The 19,294-nt window shown below is 41.7% G+C and overlaps 1 protein-coding gene across 2 annotated transcripts in view; it reads left to right on the forward strand.

Annotated features, from left to right (window-relative positions):
- CDH13 (cadherin 13) overlaps window positions 1-19,294 on the forward strand; it is a 1,164,519-nt gene that overhangs the window by 962,303 nt on the left and 182,922 nt on the right. For both annotated transcript variants that reach the window (XM_016930253.3, XM_016930251.3), the window contains one exon: window positions 12,397-12,537. In XM_016930253.3, coding sequence (XP_016785742.2) covers window positions 12,397-12,537 — 141 coding nt within the window. The remainder of the gene's footprint in view (window positions 1-12,396; window positions 12,538-19,294) is intronic.

Genomic DNA, 19,294 nt, shown 5'->3' on the forward strand with positions numbered 1-19,294 from the left:
GTATGAATTACAAATAGCTCAGCTTTACAGAATATAACACTGAGTGAGGAGAACAAACAGATGAGGCCATGAAGAGTTTGTCTTTCATGCTTGAAAAACTCAGACATTATCCTGTAGCCACTGAAGGGTTTTAAGGAGAGTCTTTGGTCAGATAGTAGCTGGACAGCTCGCTCTGGCTGGCTTTAGGGTGGAGAGGGGCATAGAAGAAAGCAGGGGGACCAACCTGGAAGCTGTTGCATAAGTCAAGGAAGAAGAGATGGGGACTTGACATCATGTGCACACAGAGGTGATGGAGAAAAGAGGACAGACATGAGAGGAAGGGGAGGTAAGATCAGGAGCACTGGATGAGCAGTTGTTTGAGGTAAGAGAGAGGGAATTGCTACAGACACTCCCAGGGGCCGGCTGGAGATGATACCTCCGGGAAGAAGGGCCAGGTTGTGGGGAAGATGGGTTCTGATATTGGCCCATGGAGGATAAGGGAGAGCATCCAATGGAGATATCCATAACAAGATTGAAAGCAGGCGAGATGCTGTTTGGTGTCTTAGAGAGAGTCTGTTTTTTCTAGAAACGGACATAAAAAAAAAAGAAAGTTTCAAAGAGAACTTTTGGAAAACTATGATTTTCATTTTTCATTTAAATTGCATCATAAATGGGTGAGTTTTAAAGTAAAACATCTAAGGGTACATCTTGACCTGCTTTGAGTCATACATTCATTCAGAACAATGCTAACCGAAGTGTGCCTCTAAATCGACGGCATCAGCGTCTCCAAGAAACTTGTGAGAAATTCAGATGCTTTGGCCCTGCCCTGAAACTTCTGAATCATAAATGCTGCAGGTGGGCTGTCAATCTGTGTTTTAGTACACCCACCAGGGGATTCTTTTTTTTTTTTTTTTTTTTTTTTTTTTTGAGAGGGAGTTTCGCTCTTGTCGCCCAGGCTGGAGTGCAGTGGCATGATCTTAGCACACCGCAATCTCCACCTTCCGGTTTCAAGTGATCCTCCTGCCTCAGCCTCCCGAGTAGTTGGGATTACAGGCACCTGCCACCACACCCAGCTAATTTTTGTATGTTTAGTAGAGATGGGGGTTCACCAGGTTGGCCATGCTGGTCTTGAACTCCTGACTTCATGATCCACCTGCCTCTTCCTCCCAAAGTGCTGGGATTACAGGCATGAGCCACCGCACCCAGCTGGACAAGCACTTTCAAGAAGCAGTGACTCTGACTCTATGTCTTACGTACCTGCTATGTACCAGGCATAATGTTGCTATGTCAGGGCCCAAGTCTAGAAAACAAAAGCTAATGTGGCAAACAGTACTTGAGCATATCAATTACTTTTTATTTTACTTCAGTGTTACAATCTGTACTTCCTTTTCTGAATCTAACAGATTAGCCTGTTCTGTTCTGCTCCTAACCAGCCATGTGCTCCTGGGATTCACTCTGTTTCCTCCCACTGTGAGTTCCTTGAAGGTAGGGCAGGACGAGAAGGCCTCAAAGGTACTTTTGAGAACTTGTGTCTCTTCACCTCACAAACCTTGACTCCAGGCACGCTGGTGGCCCTGTCTCAGCCTGATGTCTCCACTCTTATTCTCAGGCCCTTCTTCCTTGTCTGAATTCTCTCCCCTCACACCCATCCTTCAAAGCTCAGCTGCAGTCTTACATTAACCTGAAGCCACTGAAAAGCCACCGAAGCACTCCCAGTTAGTAGACAGCTAACTTAGCACAGGCTGCCTGCTGCCCTGGGGAGCCACTTATATATCTTTTATCTTCACCCAAGCCGTGGCTTCCTTGAAGGTCGAGAGCATACTTTTTCTTGTCCCTTTGGTGTCCTGAACAGAACCAGAATCAGCCTTCCTTTCTTATACAATGACTACATTTAATAGAGTTTAGGGATTAAAGGTCTCCCATCTTCTTCCATAGAATTTGACTTTCAGTCCAAGACCCCATCTCTAATCCTATGGTAGGATATGCCCTTCTGCAGGAATCACTGCTTAATCTCTTCCAGCCTCCACCTCTCCACCTATAATGTCTAAGTCAACTGGCCCCTCCTTTGTAATTCCACAAAACTCTGTGCTTACCCCATCTCATTGTGCTGAGCTCATCAGGGTGTTGGTCTCTCCCATGGGACTTGATTCCTGTTACTTATTCACACCATCCTGCACAATGCCTAGCACACAGTATGTGCTCAATCAATGTTTGATGAATTAAATAAGCTCCATATAGCTTTCCTGAGCGCCCCACATTCTGACCCCCTTCATGTAAACCTTAGTTGGTATTAATACCATTCTGATAACACTTATCTCGTCTGACCTTACGTACTTGCCTTTTGTTCATCTCTCTGGACAAGAAATGCACCAAAAGCAGAGTCTGTATCATTTATCACATCCTAGCAGTTATTTGAGCCTAATAGACACTAAATAAATGTTTCAGTGAACTCACACTGAATGTCAAGTATTTGCCACCTTGAGCCTACAGGAGATGCTTTCTCCAGGGGTTCTAGGAACGCCATTGGCAGTTTATTTACTGTAACTCATCAGTAGCAGCAGAAGATGCACACATTGCCTGGAAATGTTTTATTTGATTTTGGTGTCCCTCAACCTCAAATCTATCATTTAGGTTATTCCAGCCACATATGTCTAAGAGACAGTGTTTATTTCCCCTGCTGCTTCTCCACCCTGCCAGCTTTGTCGCAGCCAGTAAATCTGGAGAAATGAGCGCTGCCTTCTCCTTGCCCACCAGCCCCCAGCCACGAATGCAAAAATAAATAAATAAATAAAAAATAAAAAACAGCAGGTGACAGACAAGAATGTGAATGTTCACATTCATACCAAGAGGTAAGGTGAAAAGAGGCCTAAAGACAAACACAAGTCAAACCAGGCTCACCCTGCTGCCTGGGAAGATGGAAGAACATCGCTCGACCTCTATAGTGGGAATAAGGCACATTTTATGAGGATGTGTAAGCGGTTCCTGCTGGATTTATGGACTACCTATTCCCAGTGTTATGTGGCCAGAGTGGTTAAATCAAACTCCAGACAGACAACAACTCGTTCTGCTTCAGATAGTGTTTTCACCAATCTTTTGCAATATTTATAGACCAGGTGTCAGGTGCAGCCATCCCGGGGAAGAATGTGGTCCCTGTTTAGGCTCCATATTGCAAGGACGCTTGGGATGCCCAGCTGATCGGGACAAAGCTAAAGAGGAAATGAATGAATGAATTCCATTACATCTTTGCTATGTAGCTCATGTTAATGTTTCTCATTAACGATACCTTAAATGTTAGACTACAAAGGGATTTGTTAACAAAAATGCCTTCTTACAGCCTTCCTTGTCTCCTAGAGCAGCATGTGTGTGCTGGAGCCCATTCTCACTGGCTCACAATAGCCAACTGGTGTCTCTGTTTCCAACTACGTGCTTTTGGAGTGAAATCATCTGGGTAGCTTGAAATCAGCTATGGTAGGAGTAGTTAAACCACCAAAATTGACAACAGTACAGATCAGGAGAATCTGTTCTTAAACAGTTACAGGTATACCACTCTATTCATTATTTTTTATATATTATGTATAATTGTATATTTATATAATAGTGATAAACATACAGTATACAAAACATGTTATTTGTCATGTAATAATTGTAATCAATATTATGCAATAATATGTAATCATATTTATGTAATAGTGGGCTAATTGTGTTATAATATGACTAATTGTTACATAGCTATGATGTCCCAGGCAGTGAATTTTATCTCCCAGGCAGAGAGATAAAGCCTCTAAACAAGAAAAGGCCCCTGATCTCAAGAAGCTCGGATTGTCATAGCCACGATAGCCACTAAACAAGTAATCAGTAAACAAGCACATTATAGACTGTGATAGTGGTAGGTGCTGGGGAAAACGGTACTCATTATCTATTGCTGCATGAAAAATTGTCTCAAAACTTAGTGACTTGAGACAAGAAGCAATGATTATCTCACAGTTTCCCTGCTCAGGAATCTGGGCATTTCTTAGCTATATTCTGTGCTTAATGGGCACTCACAGAGCTACAACCAATGTGTTCAGAATCTGCTGTCTTGCTGGAAGATTTGTCTAAGGAAGGCTCCACTTCCAAGTTCACTCAGTGGCTGTTGGCAGCATTGTTGGCAGTTGCTTTTGGCTCTTCCTGAAGGCCACCCTCAGTTTCTTGTTACATCTTCGAAAGACTTCCCAAAAATTCTACTAAATAATAGCAGTAGCATCTCTCCAGCATTTACATATGCCAAGCTCTGTATTCAGCATTTTATCTCTTTTAATTCTCACGTATCCTATAAGGATTATTCTCCCCCACTTTACAGATGAGGAAATGGAGGCAATGAGAACATAAGCAACTTGGCTGGGATCACTCAGCTACTAAGTCATGGAGCCAGGGTGATAATAATTGATCACATATTGATTGCCTCCTTCTTAAATGTCAACCATCCTATTGTGCACCAAGGTCCCTGCCTTCGTGGAGCTTCTGTGCTGTGAATAATGACCATCAGCAAAGGAGCAGGAATTCACCTGGAGCAAGAACTAGTGGTGAAACATTCAAAATGGAAAAAGTGGGGTACCATGGAAAGAAATTCGGTCTAGACAAGCTGTAAAGAGAGATGTAGAGTGCAGTTCAAGACCAGGCGAGAGAGAGATGGGGTACTGTGTGGGTTAATGGGAAAACCTTTTTCCACATCACATCTATTTGTTGATTTTCCCCCCACAGCTACCACTATGCTTGTTATTAGTGATAAATGTTCTGTTAAATGCATCCTTGTATGGAAGTCATTGTAGCTGTGCAAAACGTCGAGAGTCTGGTGATTGATTAAGTGCCAGATTTAATGACATGGCTTGATTCTTTTTTCAAGATGAGATGTTTGTTTTTCAAATCAGTGTGATCAGTGAACCCGGCCTGTGTCTGTGGAGATTCACTCGAGGCTTTTTCTTGCAGACATACCATCTTGCTTTTGTTTCTAGAATATATATTAGCTGGTAGCTAGTCGGCACCCAGGAGGAGATAGCAAATGCAATAGAAATGCATGACTGCAGAACTCAAACCAGGAGAGCAGCTTGACTCTCTTAGATATGTCTTACAGATCAGATAGCTTCAAATAAAATCAGAGGAGCCAATTTAATTTTTCCAGTTTTGACACAGTACATTTCTTCTTCCAAATAAAATTCTATCTCCTTGAGCTGGAGTTCCCCAAAGTATAAGTCGTTCCCTGAGAATAAATGACTTTGCTTTGGAAATGCCACTGATATGCTCAGACCTTTGAGACATAATTTAGTTCAGGGAAACAGTAATATGTCATCATTATCAATAATGAAAGTAAATCGCCCACCTTGTATGCTGACTACTGGCTAGGTGTTGCAGCCAAAGGCATGGTCCTTGCCCTTGAAAACTTTGTCATCCACTTAGGGAGATAGTAAATGGGCATTCAAAATAAAGCAAAATGGGACACATAGCCTTCATATTAAACAAGGTAAGCTAAGCACAGTCATAAGCAGCCCTTAAACCTAAAAAATGGCTTATGTCCTGCTCACATCACAGTCTAAAGCAGGTCACCAAAGGGGCTTTGAGCTATATAGTCATTTGGAGATCCAGGTTTCTTCCTTTTGAGGAAATAGAAAGTGTGAGAGGTTACATGGGAGGTTTAAGAACCACACCAAGTACATAACTTCTGCTCACGTTCCACTGACCGCAATCAGCCACACAAGTCCATTTGACTGCAAGGACGCCTGAGCTGTACAGTCTAGCCATATGCCCCTGGAACCCAAGGAAATAGGATCCGGTGAACATACAACATTGTTTTCACCACAAGTTCCTTTGCTTGCAAGTAACTGAAACTCATTCACGCTGGTTTGGGTACCTAAAAGGAGCTCTTGAGTATACAGTGGAATGAGTTACAGAATCAACGAAAGCATTGAAGTCAGGGGCCATCAAAGCTCCAGTCCTTAGCAGCCAAGCTGCTTCTTCCCGGCAGAGCAGCACCTTTTGCAAAATTCAGCTCAAAAGCTGTTTGGAGTTGCAGTTGATTACATTCATCTTTCCTCTGAGCCTTGAACCAAAGAAACACAGAATCAGGTGAGGCCCAGGGAGAACACAACTTGATCTTGAGAATGGGGTTGACCTTGATAATGGGGCCCCCTTCTCACTGATGAGTTCACTCACCTAGTGACAGGGCAGCTGGACAAGTGAAAGTGAACCTGGACAAGTGAAGAGGCAGGTTGCCTTCCTCATGGGCAGAGAGAAGCACAAGGGTGGTGAGTTTCCTCCCAAAACATTCAAGGCAAAAATCCCTCTATTGGTCCTAGGAGTTCGGGGTTTACCCTACATTCCTGTTTTCCTGACTTTCAGTCCCACATTTCCTATTTTCAGAATCCAGTTGTCCCAGCTTGAATTAGGGAGTTACGTGTGAATTAGTCAATTCTTGGCAAGAGAGACAAACATGACAAGTGGCCACTGGGATCTCTTTCTCTGCATCAAAATTTGCTCCTGGAGAATGGGCATCTGTGGGCTGGACACCTAAAGAGCATCTCTTCCAGCAGAGTAACAAATGCAGAGTGGCCAGCGAGGGATACAGAATTAAAAATACATGTGTATATTTCAAGTAAGAGTGACTCCGAGAGCTAGGAAATTAGGGGGTGACTTTCTGGAAAAGGCTCTGAGGATTGGGAAGTAGGTCAGAGGCAAGTGGAAGGTATTCTGATCATGTATGAGCAAGGGAGTTCATGTGGCATTTTCTCTAATTTTCAAGTGCAAACTGGGTGTTTTACATTCCAAAGGAGGTTACTTTCATGATCGGTTTTGGGGATTTTGTTACTGTTCTCCTTGTGAAAGCAATAATGTTCATTACAGAAAAATCCCCAAATCATAACAGGCCAATAAACTTTTTATATTAGAATTGCTTTTAAAAGTGAAAACTTGGGCAGGGCATGGTGTCTCATGCCTATAATCTCAGCACTTGGGGAGCCTGAGGTGGGAGGATCACTTGAGCCCAGGAGTTCAAGACCAGCCTGGGCAATACAGGGAGACCCTGTCTCTACAAAAAATACAAAAATTAGCCAGGTGTGGTGGCACATGCCTGTGGTCTTAGCTACTTGGGGTGCTAAGTTGGGAGGATCTCCTGAGCCTGGGAGGTTGAGGCTGCAGTGAGCTGTGATCATGCCACTGCACTCCAGCCTGGGTGACAGAGCAAGACCCTGACTCACACACACACACACAAAAAGTAGAAACTTAGAAGCAACCCAAATGTTCATCCAATAGGGATTGACTAAATAAATTATAGTGGATCTATACATTGGACTATTAGACAGCTGTTAAAATGAACAGCTCTGTAAACACTGAGATAAAAGTGATATGGTAAAACAAATTGTGTCGCTATGTAAACAGTATTACTTTGATGAAATATGTATGTATATAAATGTGTATATTAAATATGTGGGTATTTAAAATGTACCTCCGTGTGTGTCCACTTGTATAGGAAAAAGGAGATAACTATCAATATTTACCTCTCACAGGTGGGGTTGGGCAAGGGTGGAGGAGAGTTCTTTGAAATGACTGTTTTATTTTTATGTTGCTTACAATAATTGGATATTACTTCAGTACTAAAAATATTTTTAAGGTCAGCCTTAAGTTTGCCAGAAAATTTAAACTTTTGAAACCTCATCGCAAACTTTGCAATTTATCTACATAGCAGTCTAATTGATTCTCTACTAGGTTAATCAGTCTATTTCTCATTATAGGTGCAAAGTTTTATTTACTTCAGGAGATAGAAATTGGTTCATTTTCTAAAATTATTTATAAAATTTGTTGAACTACGAGAGTTATGCCAATGTATCCTTCCCTTATGCTACTGTAAGAATTTGTACATACCTCTGCTTAGCTTTGATTTATTTTATTGCACTAATATGTGAATATGACTGTCCTCAACGCTAAACTTTGATGTCTTTGGGGAAAGAGACTTGTTTTTTGATCACTATATCTCTAGTATCCAACACGACATTTAGACAAGAAGTTCATTAACTGCCAATTAAATAGATGCATAAACTAGTTAAAGAAAGAATTAGACCAGGTGCAGTGGCTCATGCCTATAATCACAGCACTTTGGGAGGCCAAGGTGGGCAAATTGCTTGAGCTGACGAGTTCAGGACCAGCCTGGGAAACATGGAGAGACCCTGTCTCTACAAAATTACAAAAATTAGCTGGGTGTGGTGGCGTGTGATTATAGTCCCAGCTACTCAGGAGGCTGGAGTGAGAGGATCGTTTGAGCCAGGAAAATAGAGGCTGCAGTGAACCATGACCACATCACTGCACTCCAGCCTGAACGACAGAGTGAGACCCTGTCTCAAAATAAATAAATATTTTTAAATAGATAATTATAGTAACTTTCCCTGGGTACAAAAAAAAGTTTCTGTTTAAGGGAAAGTATTAAAAGAGAAAATGATGTATTCATAAAATGACAAGAATACTGTTTTGAAGAACCTATTTTGATGCTATTGTATGATGTGATAGCTCCTATGCTTTCTTGCTAATCAGAAAATTGATCATAGTGTTATTGCAATAGTTGCAATATTAGTCAAAACTGCCTTATTCCTACCTACGGAACATCTGAATCAAGTGTCTTGAGGAAAGCCAAAATGTATTAGCTCATAGAATTCACAGAATCTGAGGAGTAAATTCTTACTTCAAGGATGACAACTAAGGAGCTCAAATGATGTTAACAACAACAACAACAAACTCCATCTCTACCTCTTAGTCTGTGTTTCCTTCATTCTCAGGTTGACTTTCTTTGTGTGGTTACAGGTGGCCACTACTAGCTCCAGACGGATGCCCTAACCACCTCCAAGTTTAACAGAAAGATAACTTCTTTTCCCTGAGCATTCTGAAAGAACTAAAGGACAATGTCCTGGAATTGAATTTCAATCCCAGGGTGGACTCACTTAGGTTACGTCCTCATCGCATGATGATAGGAATGGAAAGCCCTGATTGGCCAGGCCTGAACCATATGACCATCCCTAGATCAGGAGTGGGGTTAGCCCCACCCACCTGAACTGTACCTGTACTGAGGGTGAGGAAGGGGTGATGCCCGAGGGAATTATAACATAGCTACCAGAAGAAGAGGGAGTGGGTATCAGGACAGTCAAGCAGCATACTCCTGCTATAGTTAGTGCTTGAGGCAGTCCTGTAGCACATCCCCACGGCAATCTGAACTGCAAGTTGAAGAAGAATGAATGCTATGAGAACTTTATCTCCTTCTTATGCCACCATCATAGAGTCACCCTAGTCTCCCAATTTGCTTCACCGGGCAATGTCAGGAGCTGTCCTTTAGAGACCAGCCCTGTCTGAGATCAAAAGCTAAACATTCTCGTAGGACTGGTATAAAAGTTAGTAATATCCTCTTGGATAAAAACATTGAAATATGAATAAAAAGCCTGAAAACATTCATACTCTTTATCCTAGTAACTCCACATCTTGGGATGTATCAGTCAAAAACAAACCAAAAAAATTTTTAAAAAGCAGCCAAAATGTATATAAGCCTTCATGAATAAAGATGTTAATTGCACTGTTATTTAAAATTGTCAACATTTTGAAAACCACAAATAACCAAAAGGCCTAATAATAGAAGACAAGTAAATTATAAAATATACATATGATTATATTGTAGGCAACCCTTAAAATAACATCTAAGAATTATATTGGTAAATATTATATGTGAAAAATTATGATATTTACCATAATCTCTTCAATATTGGGGGAGAATCCACATAATTTTTTGTCAGTAATTGTGTGCTTTCAAAAATAAGTACAATGTTTTATGACAAAAGTAAAAGCGTTATGCAAGAAATTAGACCTGTGCTGTCCAGGGTAGTGGTTCACATGTTCAGAGACACTCGGGAAAGATTTTAAAGGTAGCCAATTTACTGGTTTCATATGGTCCAGCTGCAGAAATTATGGCCCGTGGTACATCCAGTCCAGCTCGTCAGTGATGACAAGCAGAAAGCCACTTCCATTAGGCTCAAGTTTTCCAGCTTCAGCCTGAGAATAGATGGGATTTCAAGCATCTGTACCGAGAGATGCCAACAAAACCAGCCAGGAGCAAAATTACCAGAATTCTTGAACCAGGCAGAACCAGGGCAGATGGCATCTCAAGCACCTTCGCAGACCAGCACCGGCTGACCCAGCCAGAACTGGAACTGGGTACGGTGTCGATTCCACTTGCACTCAGCAGTCAGAGAACTGTGTGACCTTCGATGCTGGCGGAGCTGGAGTTGAAACCGAAACATGAGGCATAGGGCCGTCACAGGAGCACACTAACTTCCCACTCACCACCGTGAATTGAAGTGGAGGGCCTTAACAAACCACCCAGCAGAACCAGGACTCCTTAAAATAGTAGCTCAGAAACCACTCAGAAGTTAAAGGAACAGCGATGAATGGTGTCCCTATGAGCAGACAGCCAATTGCACTTCAAAATACTTTAAAGTTTTTGAGAGAGCTAGCGTTGAGCTATTGAAATTTACCATGTAAGCTTAGGACTTCAGAAGAAAATTGGACATCCTCCATTGCTTTTTTGTTCTTTGCTTCCTGTGGTATTTCTTAATTATTGGTTGGTATAACCAGCTGTTTTTGAAGCTGTCATACTGGTAGGACTATTTATGTGATTGTAAACACCTATTATTTTTGTTACTAAAGGTAGTTCAACTCGGACTCTCTGTGTGAGTGATTAAGAAATCTATCCAACGTGAGTTAAGCAAATAAGGGAAATTATTGCCTTCATTAGCTGAAAAGTTCACAGGCGGGGCTGGCTTCAGGAGTGGCGTGATGAAGTGGCTCCAGTATAACCACTAAGAACCATTTCTTTTCTGAGATTCAAGTATAATTAATTCTCTTAGGATATTGCCTGTGTTCTTGGATGCAGGGTCTTCTTCTGCATTACCCCTCCTGTGGTCATGAGATGACTCCTGTAGCTCCCCCTGCCAAATGCTTCCAGGTCCACCCCACAGGGAAACAGAACTTCCTTCACCTAACTGTCAAACACAGGGCCTGGACTTAACATTATATCACTGGAATAAGATGCACTGACTGACTTCTTCTAATTAGGACTCATTCCAAAAGTTCAATGGGTAGGAGATAGAGAAAGGCAATCCTAACCCAAACCACATGAGCAGAGAAGAAGTAAAGGATAGGTCCCCAAAGGAAATGCGGGGTGCTGCCTTACCAGATGAATGGTATGCTTATGGACCAATTCAAGCAGAAACCTACTACCAAAGATAATTTAAATATAGGGGCTGTTATTTACCAATGACTGCACTCTTCTTCATCTTAGGATCAGGGCTATTTGGCTAGTTGTTTTCAGCATATAAACATGATAGCCAAATCTTTATCAAATATTCAGATGAAAAATGCTTATGTAAAGAGAGAGAATAGTGCAATATTGCTTGTGTTAAGTTTATCAAATCATTATTGGATTAAATGCATCTTCCACATGTAACAGCCTGTGCGACAAAAAAGACATGAAAGAAGTGTGGTATAAGTGACTCTAAACTTCAGTGGGCTTTCTTCCCCATCTGTAAAATGGGAACAATTATTGCAAGTTGAGCTGCTTGTTGAAAAGATTAACAAGGATTTCTATAAAGTGAGGTAATGCAATGCCTGCCTCATCAGATTTTCAGTAAATGTGAGTTCCTAAAGCTGCCATCTTTGTCCTAAGCTCATCATCAAAGGTAACCTCATTTTCAGATCAGCTTCCTGAGGTCTCTGAAATAACAGATATGGATGTGAACATTAAATGACAACGTAGGGGCCGGGCGTGGTGGCTCACACCTGTAATTCCAGCACTTTGGGAGGCTGAGGCAGGCAGATCACGAGGTTAGGAGTTCAAGACCAGCCTGACCAGCATGGTGATACCCTGTCCCTACTAAAAGTACAAATATTAGCCGGGCATGGTGATGGGCACCTGTAATCCCAGCTACTCAGGAGGCTGAGGCAGGAGAATCGCTGGAACCTGGGAGACGGAGGTTGCAGTGAGCCCAGATCATGCCACTGTACTCTAGAGAGTGAGACTCTGTCTGAAAAAAAAAAAAAAAAAAAAAAACAAAGGACAATGTATACCCAAGCCCAGGAAATGGAACATTCTGTGATATATCAAATGTCTCCCTAAAAAAGAACAGTAAATATATTGTCCCCATGGCAAACTCCAGTCTTTGAATAGTGACTGTCTTATACTGAAGAGATTCCAAAGGCACATTTATACACAATAGGTAAAAATGTTATCACTGTTTAAAGATGCGTACCCTAGATGGAGGAGGGGGAGAGACAGCTCCAGCAACACGCCTGCCACCTTTCCAAAGCAGTAACCCAAATCTAAATGTCATATTATTTCTTTGTGCTTGTGCTTTGTAGACTCTGGAAAATCCCAAGTATGAACTGATCATCGAGGCTCAAGATATGGCTGGACTGGATGTTGGATTAACAGGCACGGCCACAGCCACGATCATGATCGATGACAAAAATGATCACTCACCAAAATTCACCAAGAAAGAGGTAAACCCCTGTGCCAAACACCAACCACCACCGTGGTCACAGCTACAATTACTGATTGATGTTAATTCACGTACCACAGCACCTGCTGGCCCCCCTTTCAAAATCAAAATACTCCTTTGTGGGAGAGATGACGGTGTTTTGCTTGAATTCTTTCTCACCTTTTTATTTTGTGTTTGTGTGTGAGGCTAAAATACTAGAGCACGGTGAGAACAAGAGCACTGAATCTTGTTAAAGTCCATAAGAAAATAACTTTTAATGCCCAAGTGCCATTTTCATGGTTTTATTGCTGTTATTTAGCAGTGAGTTATGAGAGTCCCATTGTGATTTTAGCATAAAAATAACCATTTTTTTCCAGCAAGTGCAGATTGAGAGGCCAGACGGAACAGTAGCAAGGAGGTAAAGCAGATTCCTAGTCCATAACAACGTGGCCCAGGAGCTTATAAATAACAACCAAGTTAGCTCATCTAGGAGAGCCGTTATTCATTCTCAGTCCCTGTGCTTTTATGATTATGGATCATGGTTGTTGTTTCCCATTTATTCCAAGGGAGCGATGTTTGGGGAAGGGCTGAGTACACAAGATCACATTCAGTTGCTAAATTTGTACCCAAACCAGGAAGCCATTTGCACTAAGCATCTGATGGAAATGTGCTAAGATTGTGGCTTCTTTAGGGGCCTGGGCCAGGGCATGGATTTGATGCCCTTCTTACTGACCAAGTGAAGAATATGGAATAGGTACGACGGCCCCTGACTTTTGCAGAGTCTTTACTGTATCCACCACGGTGTCTCCACCTGAGATCTGTTGCCTGATTTGACTGTGTGAGCCTGGCTTTACCATTTTACAAATGAGCTTACTGTGATGCTCAGACAATCTAGAGAACAAGCTCCAAGGTCACGGACACAAAAAGCGGCAGAAACAGGAAGTGAACCAGGTTCCTGTGATTCAAAAGCTGCGCTCCTCGCTGTGATGCTGTGCTTTCCTCATCTGCCATCAATGCTTCCAACCTCCAGGGTGTTTGGAGAAAAAAACCTATATAGGGACCTGCAGTTGCCCCACTGCTCTCTGGAGGAATCTCAAGGCTACCCAGGGTGGCTTGAGACAGATGGATCCTCTCAACCCCCGAGTTCCCCAATGGCCTCTGTATTAGTTCATTCTCACACTGCTATAAAGAACTACCTAAGACTGGGTAATTTACAAAGAAAAGAGGTTTAATTGGCTCATGATTCTGCAAGCTGTACAGGGAGCATGGCTGGGGAGGCCTCAGGAAACATTCAGTCATGGTAGAAGGCAAAAGAGGAAGCCAGCACATCTTCACATGGAAGAGTAGGAGAGAGAGAGCAAAGGGGAAGGTGCCACACACTTTTAAGCAACCAGATCTCGTGAGAATTTTATCATGAGGCAGCACTAGGGGGGTGGTGCTAAACCATTAGAAACCACTCCCATGATCCAGTCACCTCCCACCAGGCCCCAACTACAACACTGGGAATTATAATTCAACATGAGATTTGGGTGGGGACGCAGAACCAAGCCACATCAGCCTCTTCACCTCAGCAGCCCCCTGCATGGCTCACTCAGGAGGTAGATGTCCCCCTTTCTCCCTGTGGTGTCTTGGGCACTCAGGATTCCAACCTCAAAACAGCAAAGTCCACGGGAGCTTGATTTGCTCCATTCTCTGACTTCCCATGACAGGGTTCCTCTAGCTGCTAATACAGACTGCTCACTCTTGCCATGGTTCCAAACTAGCATTTCAAGAACACCAGTTCTAATTAGTTCCAAACAATTCTAATTCACTTCCAAGAAATTAGTCACAAAAATTACACCACCGGGGTGGCGATAGGAATGAAAAAAATATACTTCAGGGTCAAGTAGATGTGGGAAACACTGAATTGATTACTTTTAAATGATTTATTTAACTGCAGGACTTCTGATTAACTTTAAAATGCTTTGTGTTTCTCGAAGAGGGTTAGGTATGGTCTGTAGGGTTTCTCATTCTTCTTTGGCCTGGGGGCTTTTTTTTCTAGGCCACCTCATATGGCTTATTGAGCTGGTGTTTCATGGAACGTTCACTGGGGGATTTTTGTTTATCTTTATAATTTCTTTTCAACCTATTTCAAAATAAAAACTCAAAGCACGTTCTAATATTCAATATAAACATAACAATGGGAACAAAAATGGGATAACCCCAACCCAAAATATGAAGATGAATCTGTGTTACCAACTGTGTGAGATTAATTAGTTACTTCAATGCCACTGTGAATTTGGGTCCTGTGACTTAGGAAAAAAAGAAATGTGTGCTCAGTTGTGGACTAAACACTGTGAATGACAGACTGTTGTTTTTAATGTCACTGAATCCAAGGAATAATTTAACATGGACTTTAAAGGTTAGCTACCATTCCACAATATCATATTGATTTCAAAATATCATATTGTAAACACTAAAAGCATACAATGTTATCTGTCAATCTTAAAAAATAAATTTTGAAAAAAGAGACACTGAGTAGCATAAGGAAAATGTATCTGCCTGTAAATACTAGCAAAAGCACACAAATTTTCTTCGAATGGAGATTAGACAATGAGTTTGAGATTCCCAAAGGGCAGAGCTGATAGCTAAACTCATAAAGAGAGATAAGTAATCAGATGAAAGGAACTGATAACAAGTACACTAGACTCTCATTTGGATATTAAATGTCCCAAAGGAGTCTTTACCCAATGTTTGATAAATTAAATTCATGATTAAACTTTCTGTCGTGTTCCTGAAAGGCTGATGTTCTTTGTTGAACGGGATTCATACACTTTGGATAGTAACACTGCTGGGGGTAATGTGATTGAGAAGTAAGGAGGGGGCGCTGGAGCCAGAATTGGGTTCACATCCCACTGACCAGCCATGTGGTGTGAGCATGTTAACTGCTCTACATCCCAGTCTCTTCACCTGTTAATGGGCTGATCGCAGAGCCCACCTCATTAGGTCATTGTGAATGAGCTAATGACTAAAAGAACCTAGATAGTGCCTGTCGCCCAGTATTTTCTAAAGTATAGAGATGAGGACAGTGGTGATGACACTGCTGATGAGGATGGTGGGAGGAAGGCCATGATGAAGAGGAAGATTGTGATGAGAAAGATATTATTATGACAATGATGTTTCCAAAATGTCAGAGGCCAAATTGACATTCTTATCCAAAGGGCCACCTCCCCTCCAGGTTAAAAGGCTACTCTTTTCCTTTAAAGTGACATATGAATCTGCTCAAGCACTTCAAAATACATGGTTAGGACCCTAGAGTTCTAGGGGAGAAGCAATTCTGCAGGAGAGGTGGCAGAATCTGTAAAATGCATCACTATGAGATCAGGCCTCGGGACAAAAGCGAGAGAGACCAAGAGAAACCTGCTGGGGAGAGGAGAGCTCGTAATGAGGACTGGCTCAGATGCAGTGGCCTCTAGGATATGGAAGAGGTAGAAAAACAGGATGCCCTAGAAACAGAGAGGAAAGATAGGGCTTATGATCTTGAAGTTGAAACAAATTTTAGAGATGAAAATCAAGGTTTAGTCATTCCAAAATAGAAATGGTGATCATTTGGAGTTGAGGATGTCCAGGAAGCTCTCTAAGGAGATGTTGTCCTAAGTAAATTTTTTCATGTCTTAGGACATTTCGAAGTTGATAAGAATACATGGTTTTTGGGAACATATGAGGTTTTTAAATTCTATCTTACATGACTTTCCCTCTCCGGAGAGATGTATCCTTCTATCTATTTTTGAAATCTATATAAAAGAGGAGTTATGATTGATCACAAATAATAGAGAATAGAAATAACACTGTTGAACAAAATAGAGGTAGTTTCTCTCACTTAAAAGTTTGGAAGTGAAGGCTGGGCGTGGTGGCTCGTGTCTGTAGTCCCAACACTTTGGGTGGCGGAAGTGGGAGGATTGCTTGAGCCCAGGAGTTCAAGACCAGTCTGGGAAACATGGTGAAACTCTGTCGCTACAAAAAAAAATACAAAAATTATCCAGGCATGTAGTGCCAGCTACCTGGGAGGCTGCGGTAGGAGGATCATTTGAGCCCGGAAGGTCAAGACAGCAGTGAGTCATGATCACACCACTGCACTCCAGCCTGGGTGACAGAATGAGACCCAGTTTCAAAAAAAAAAAAAAAAAGTTTGCAGGTAGACAGACCCAGGCCAGTTTGGTGATGTCATGATATCAGTTTCCCAGGTTCCCCTTAGCTTTCTGCTCCGCCGCCCTCACGGCTGCCTTGTGGTACAATAGGGTCACTGCAGCACCAGGTATAACAGCCAGTAACAGGAAGTAAGAAGCAGGGAATGAGAAGAACAAAGGAGAACCTGCCACCTGAGTAAATGTCGCTTGAAAACTTCCCCAGAAGACTAAGTGACTTCTGCTTGCATCTCTGTAGCCTCCCTTACCTGTAAGGGAGGCTGAGAAATATCTACAGTTGTCTTCAGTTGGTATGTTGCATTTATAGTGTTTGTTTAAGGAAGGAGATACTTTAAAGGTTACTTTTAAAAGTAAATTCTTATTGCAAAGTAAGCTCATCCAGGCACGGTGGCTCACGCCTGTAATCCCAGCACTCCGGGAGGCCGAGGTGGGTGGATCCCCTGAGGTCAGGAGTTCGAGACCAACCTGACCAATATGGTGAAACCCTGTCTCTACTAAAAATACAGAAAGATTAGCTGGGCATGGTGGCACATGCCTGTAATCCTAGATACTTGGGAGGCTTAGGCAGGAGAATTGCTTGAACCAGGGAGTCAGAGGTTGCAGTGAGCTGAGATCACACCAGTGCACTCCAGCCTGTTGACAGAGCAAGACTCGGTCTCAAAAAAAAAAAAAGAAAAAAATGTAAGCTCAATTCTTTAGTCCTCTCGTGTTCGTTTACAACGACTATACACTTGCTGAGAAGCAACAGCCACATCTCTCCTATTCTCTGTTGTATCCCGGCAGGCACTCAATAACAGAGCATTTGCTGAACGCTTCCTGAAGATAATTTTAACTTCTCAACAGCGTCACTGCATATGATGAACCAAGATTGTACTTAAAATTGCCACTGATAGATGAAATCAATTTTCAGTCATTGACGTTCATGCAAATTTAGGTTGGAAACGCTAGTTTTTCTCTGTGGAGAGTTTTCTATAAGTTTTCCTAATAGCTTGTACATGTGACTTCAACTAATTGTTAGTTTTGAACTTCTTACATAAGGTATTTTGAAATGATCTGAGAAAATCTAGTTAAACTCTTCAAATACAGACTTTGAAATATACATGAAAACTTCAGCAGCCCCATTTGTGGCTTTTTCATTCTTGTCTCTTAGGTTATTTTATTTAAAAAAAGATTTCTGATTTGTAGCTAGAACATGGTTGATGCCCAACAAATACTGATTGAATAAGTCATATTTTCATATAAATCTCAGGTCATGGGGATTAATAAACTCGCTATTAATTAAAGAATGTGTTTGCAAGTGATTATAAAATTTAAAAAAAAAAATTTCAAATTTCATTTTCCAGTTGTACCTTAAAATGGCAATTGGTCATTTAGATTTAATAATTTAGGACTTTTTGGCAATTCAGTGAGTTCTTTCTAAGGTAAATGTTTTGGTGTTTAAGCTATAACATTATCATACCTATAATAAAAACGACATAAAACTTGTAAGATCCTGTCCTCCAGCTGGAAAATGAGAGATGGGCAAATGCTCCAGTTTTCACAAAGGGACAAAGGTAAATGCTAGGAGTTAGGAGCTGTCAAGCTGCAAGTGAGCCATAGGCAGAAATTCACATCGGGTTATCAAATGAATGCTGGAGTCCAGGCTTCAATTTCTAAAAGTCAGTGTGGAGTCTTGAAGAATACATGGTGCCTCAAGTATCTTCTTTTCCTGTGGGGTATTAGCATTTTTTCTTTTTTGAGACAGTTTCTCATTCTGTCACCCAGGCTGGAGTGCAGTAGCACAATCATAGTTTCGGCTCACTGCAACCTCAAGCTCCTGGGCTCAGTCAGTCCTCCTGCCTCAGCCTCCTGAGTAGCTGGGACTTCAGGCATACACCACCATGTCTGGCTAATTTTTGTATTTTTTTTTTTTTGGTGTTGTTGTAGAGGCGAGGTTCTGCCATGTTGCTCGGGCTGGTCTTGAACTATTGGGCCCGAGCATTCCACCCACCTAAGCTTCCCAAAGTGCTGGGATTAAAGGCATGAGCCACTGTGGCCAGCCAGTATTCGCATTTTTAATTAAAATATTGTGTTAATTAACTGCCTAATACAACCTCTAATAGTTTTTCTCTTCCATGTCTGGCTGCAAACTCTATGGTCACTTCTTCATATAACAATTACATAAGATCATTGTCTATAGAAATATAAGAACAAAAGGTATAGGCTTTCTTCTAGCAGGGTTGATAGAAATTTTCTCTGTGTCATCAAGAGTTTAGCAACTTTTTTTTTGTTTTTGCTTTCACAACACATTTTATTATTGGAAAATTTGTGCACATTTTGAGGAATATCATCAAATTTAAGGACGTTTCTGTCATGTATATGAGCTATGCCAAGCTTGTTCAACCTGCGGCCTGTGAGCTGGCAGCATGCAGCTGAGGATGGCTTTGAATGCGGCCCAACACAAATTCGTAAACTTTCTTAAGACATTATGAGATTTTTTTTAGCTCATCAGCTATCATATTAGTGTATTTTATATGTGGCCCAAGACAATTCTTCTTCCAGTATGGCCCAGGGAAGCCAAAAGATTGGGCAACCCAGAACTATGCAATTTCCAGT

Source organism: Pan troglodytes, chromosome 18 (assembly GCF_028858775.2).
Source record: "Pan troglodytes isolate AG18354 chromosome 18, NHGRI_mPanTro3-v2.0_pri, whole genome shotgun sequence".
Classification (NCBI taxonomy): Eukaryota; Metazoa; Chordata; class Mammalia; order Primates; family Hominidae; genus Pan; species Pan troglodytes.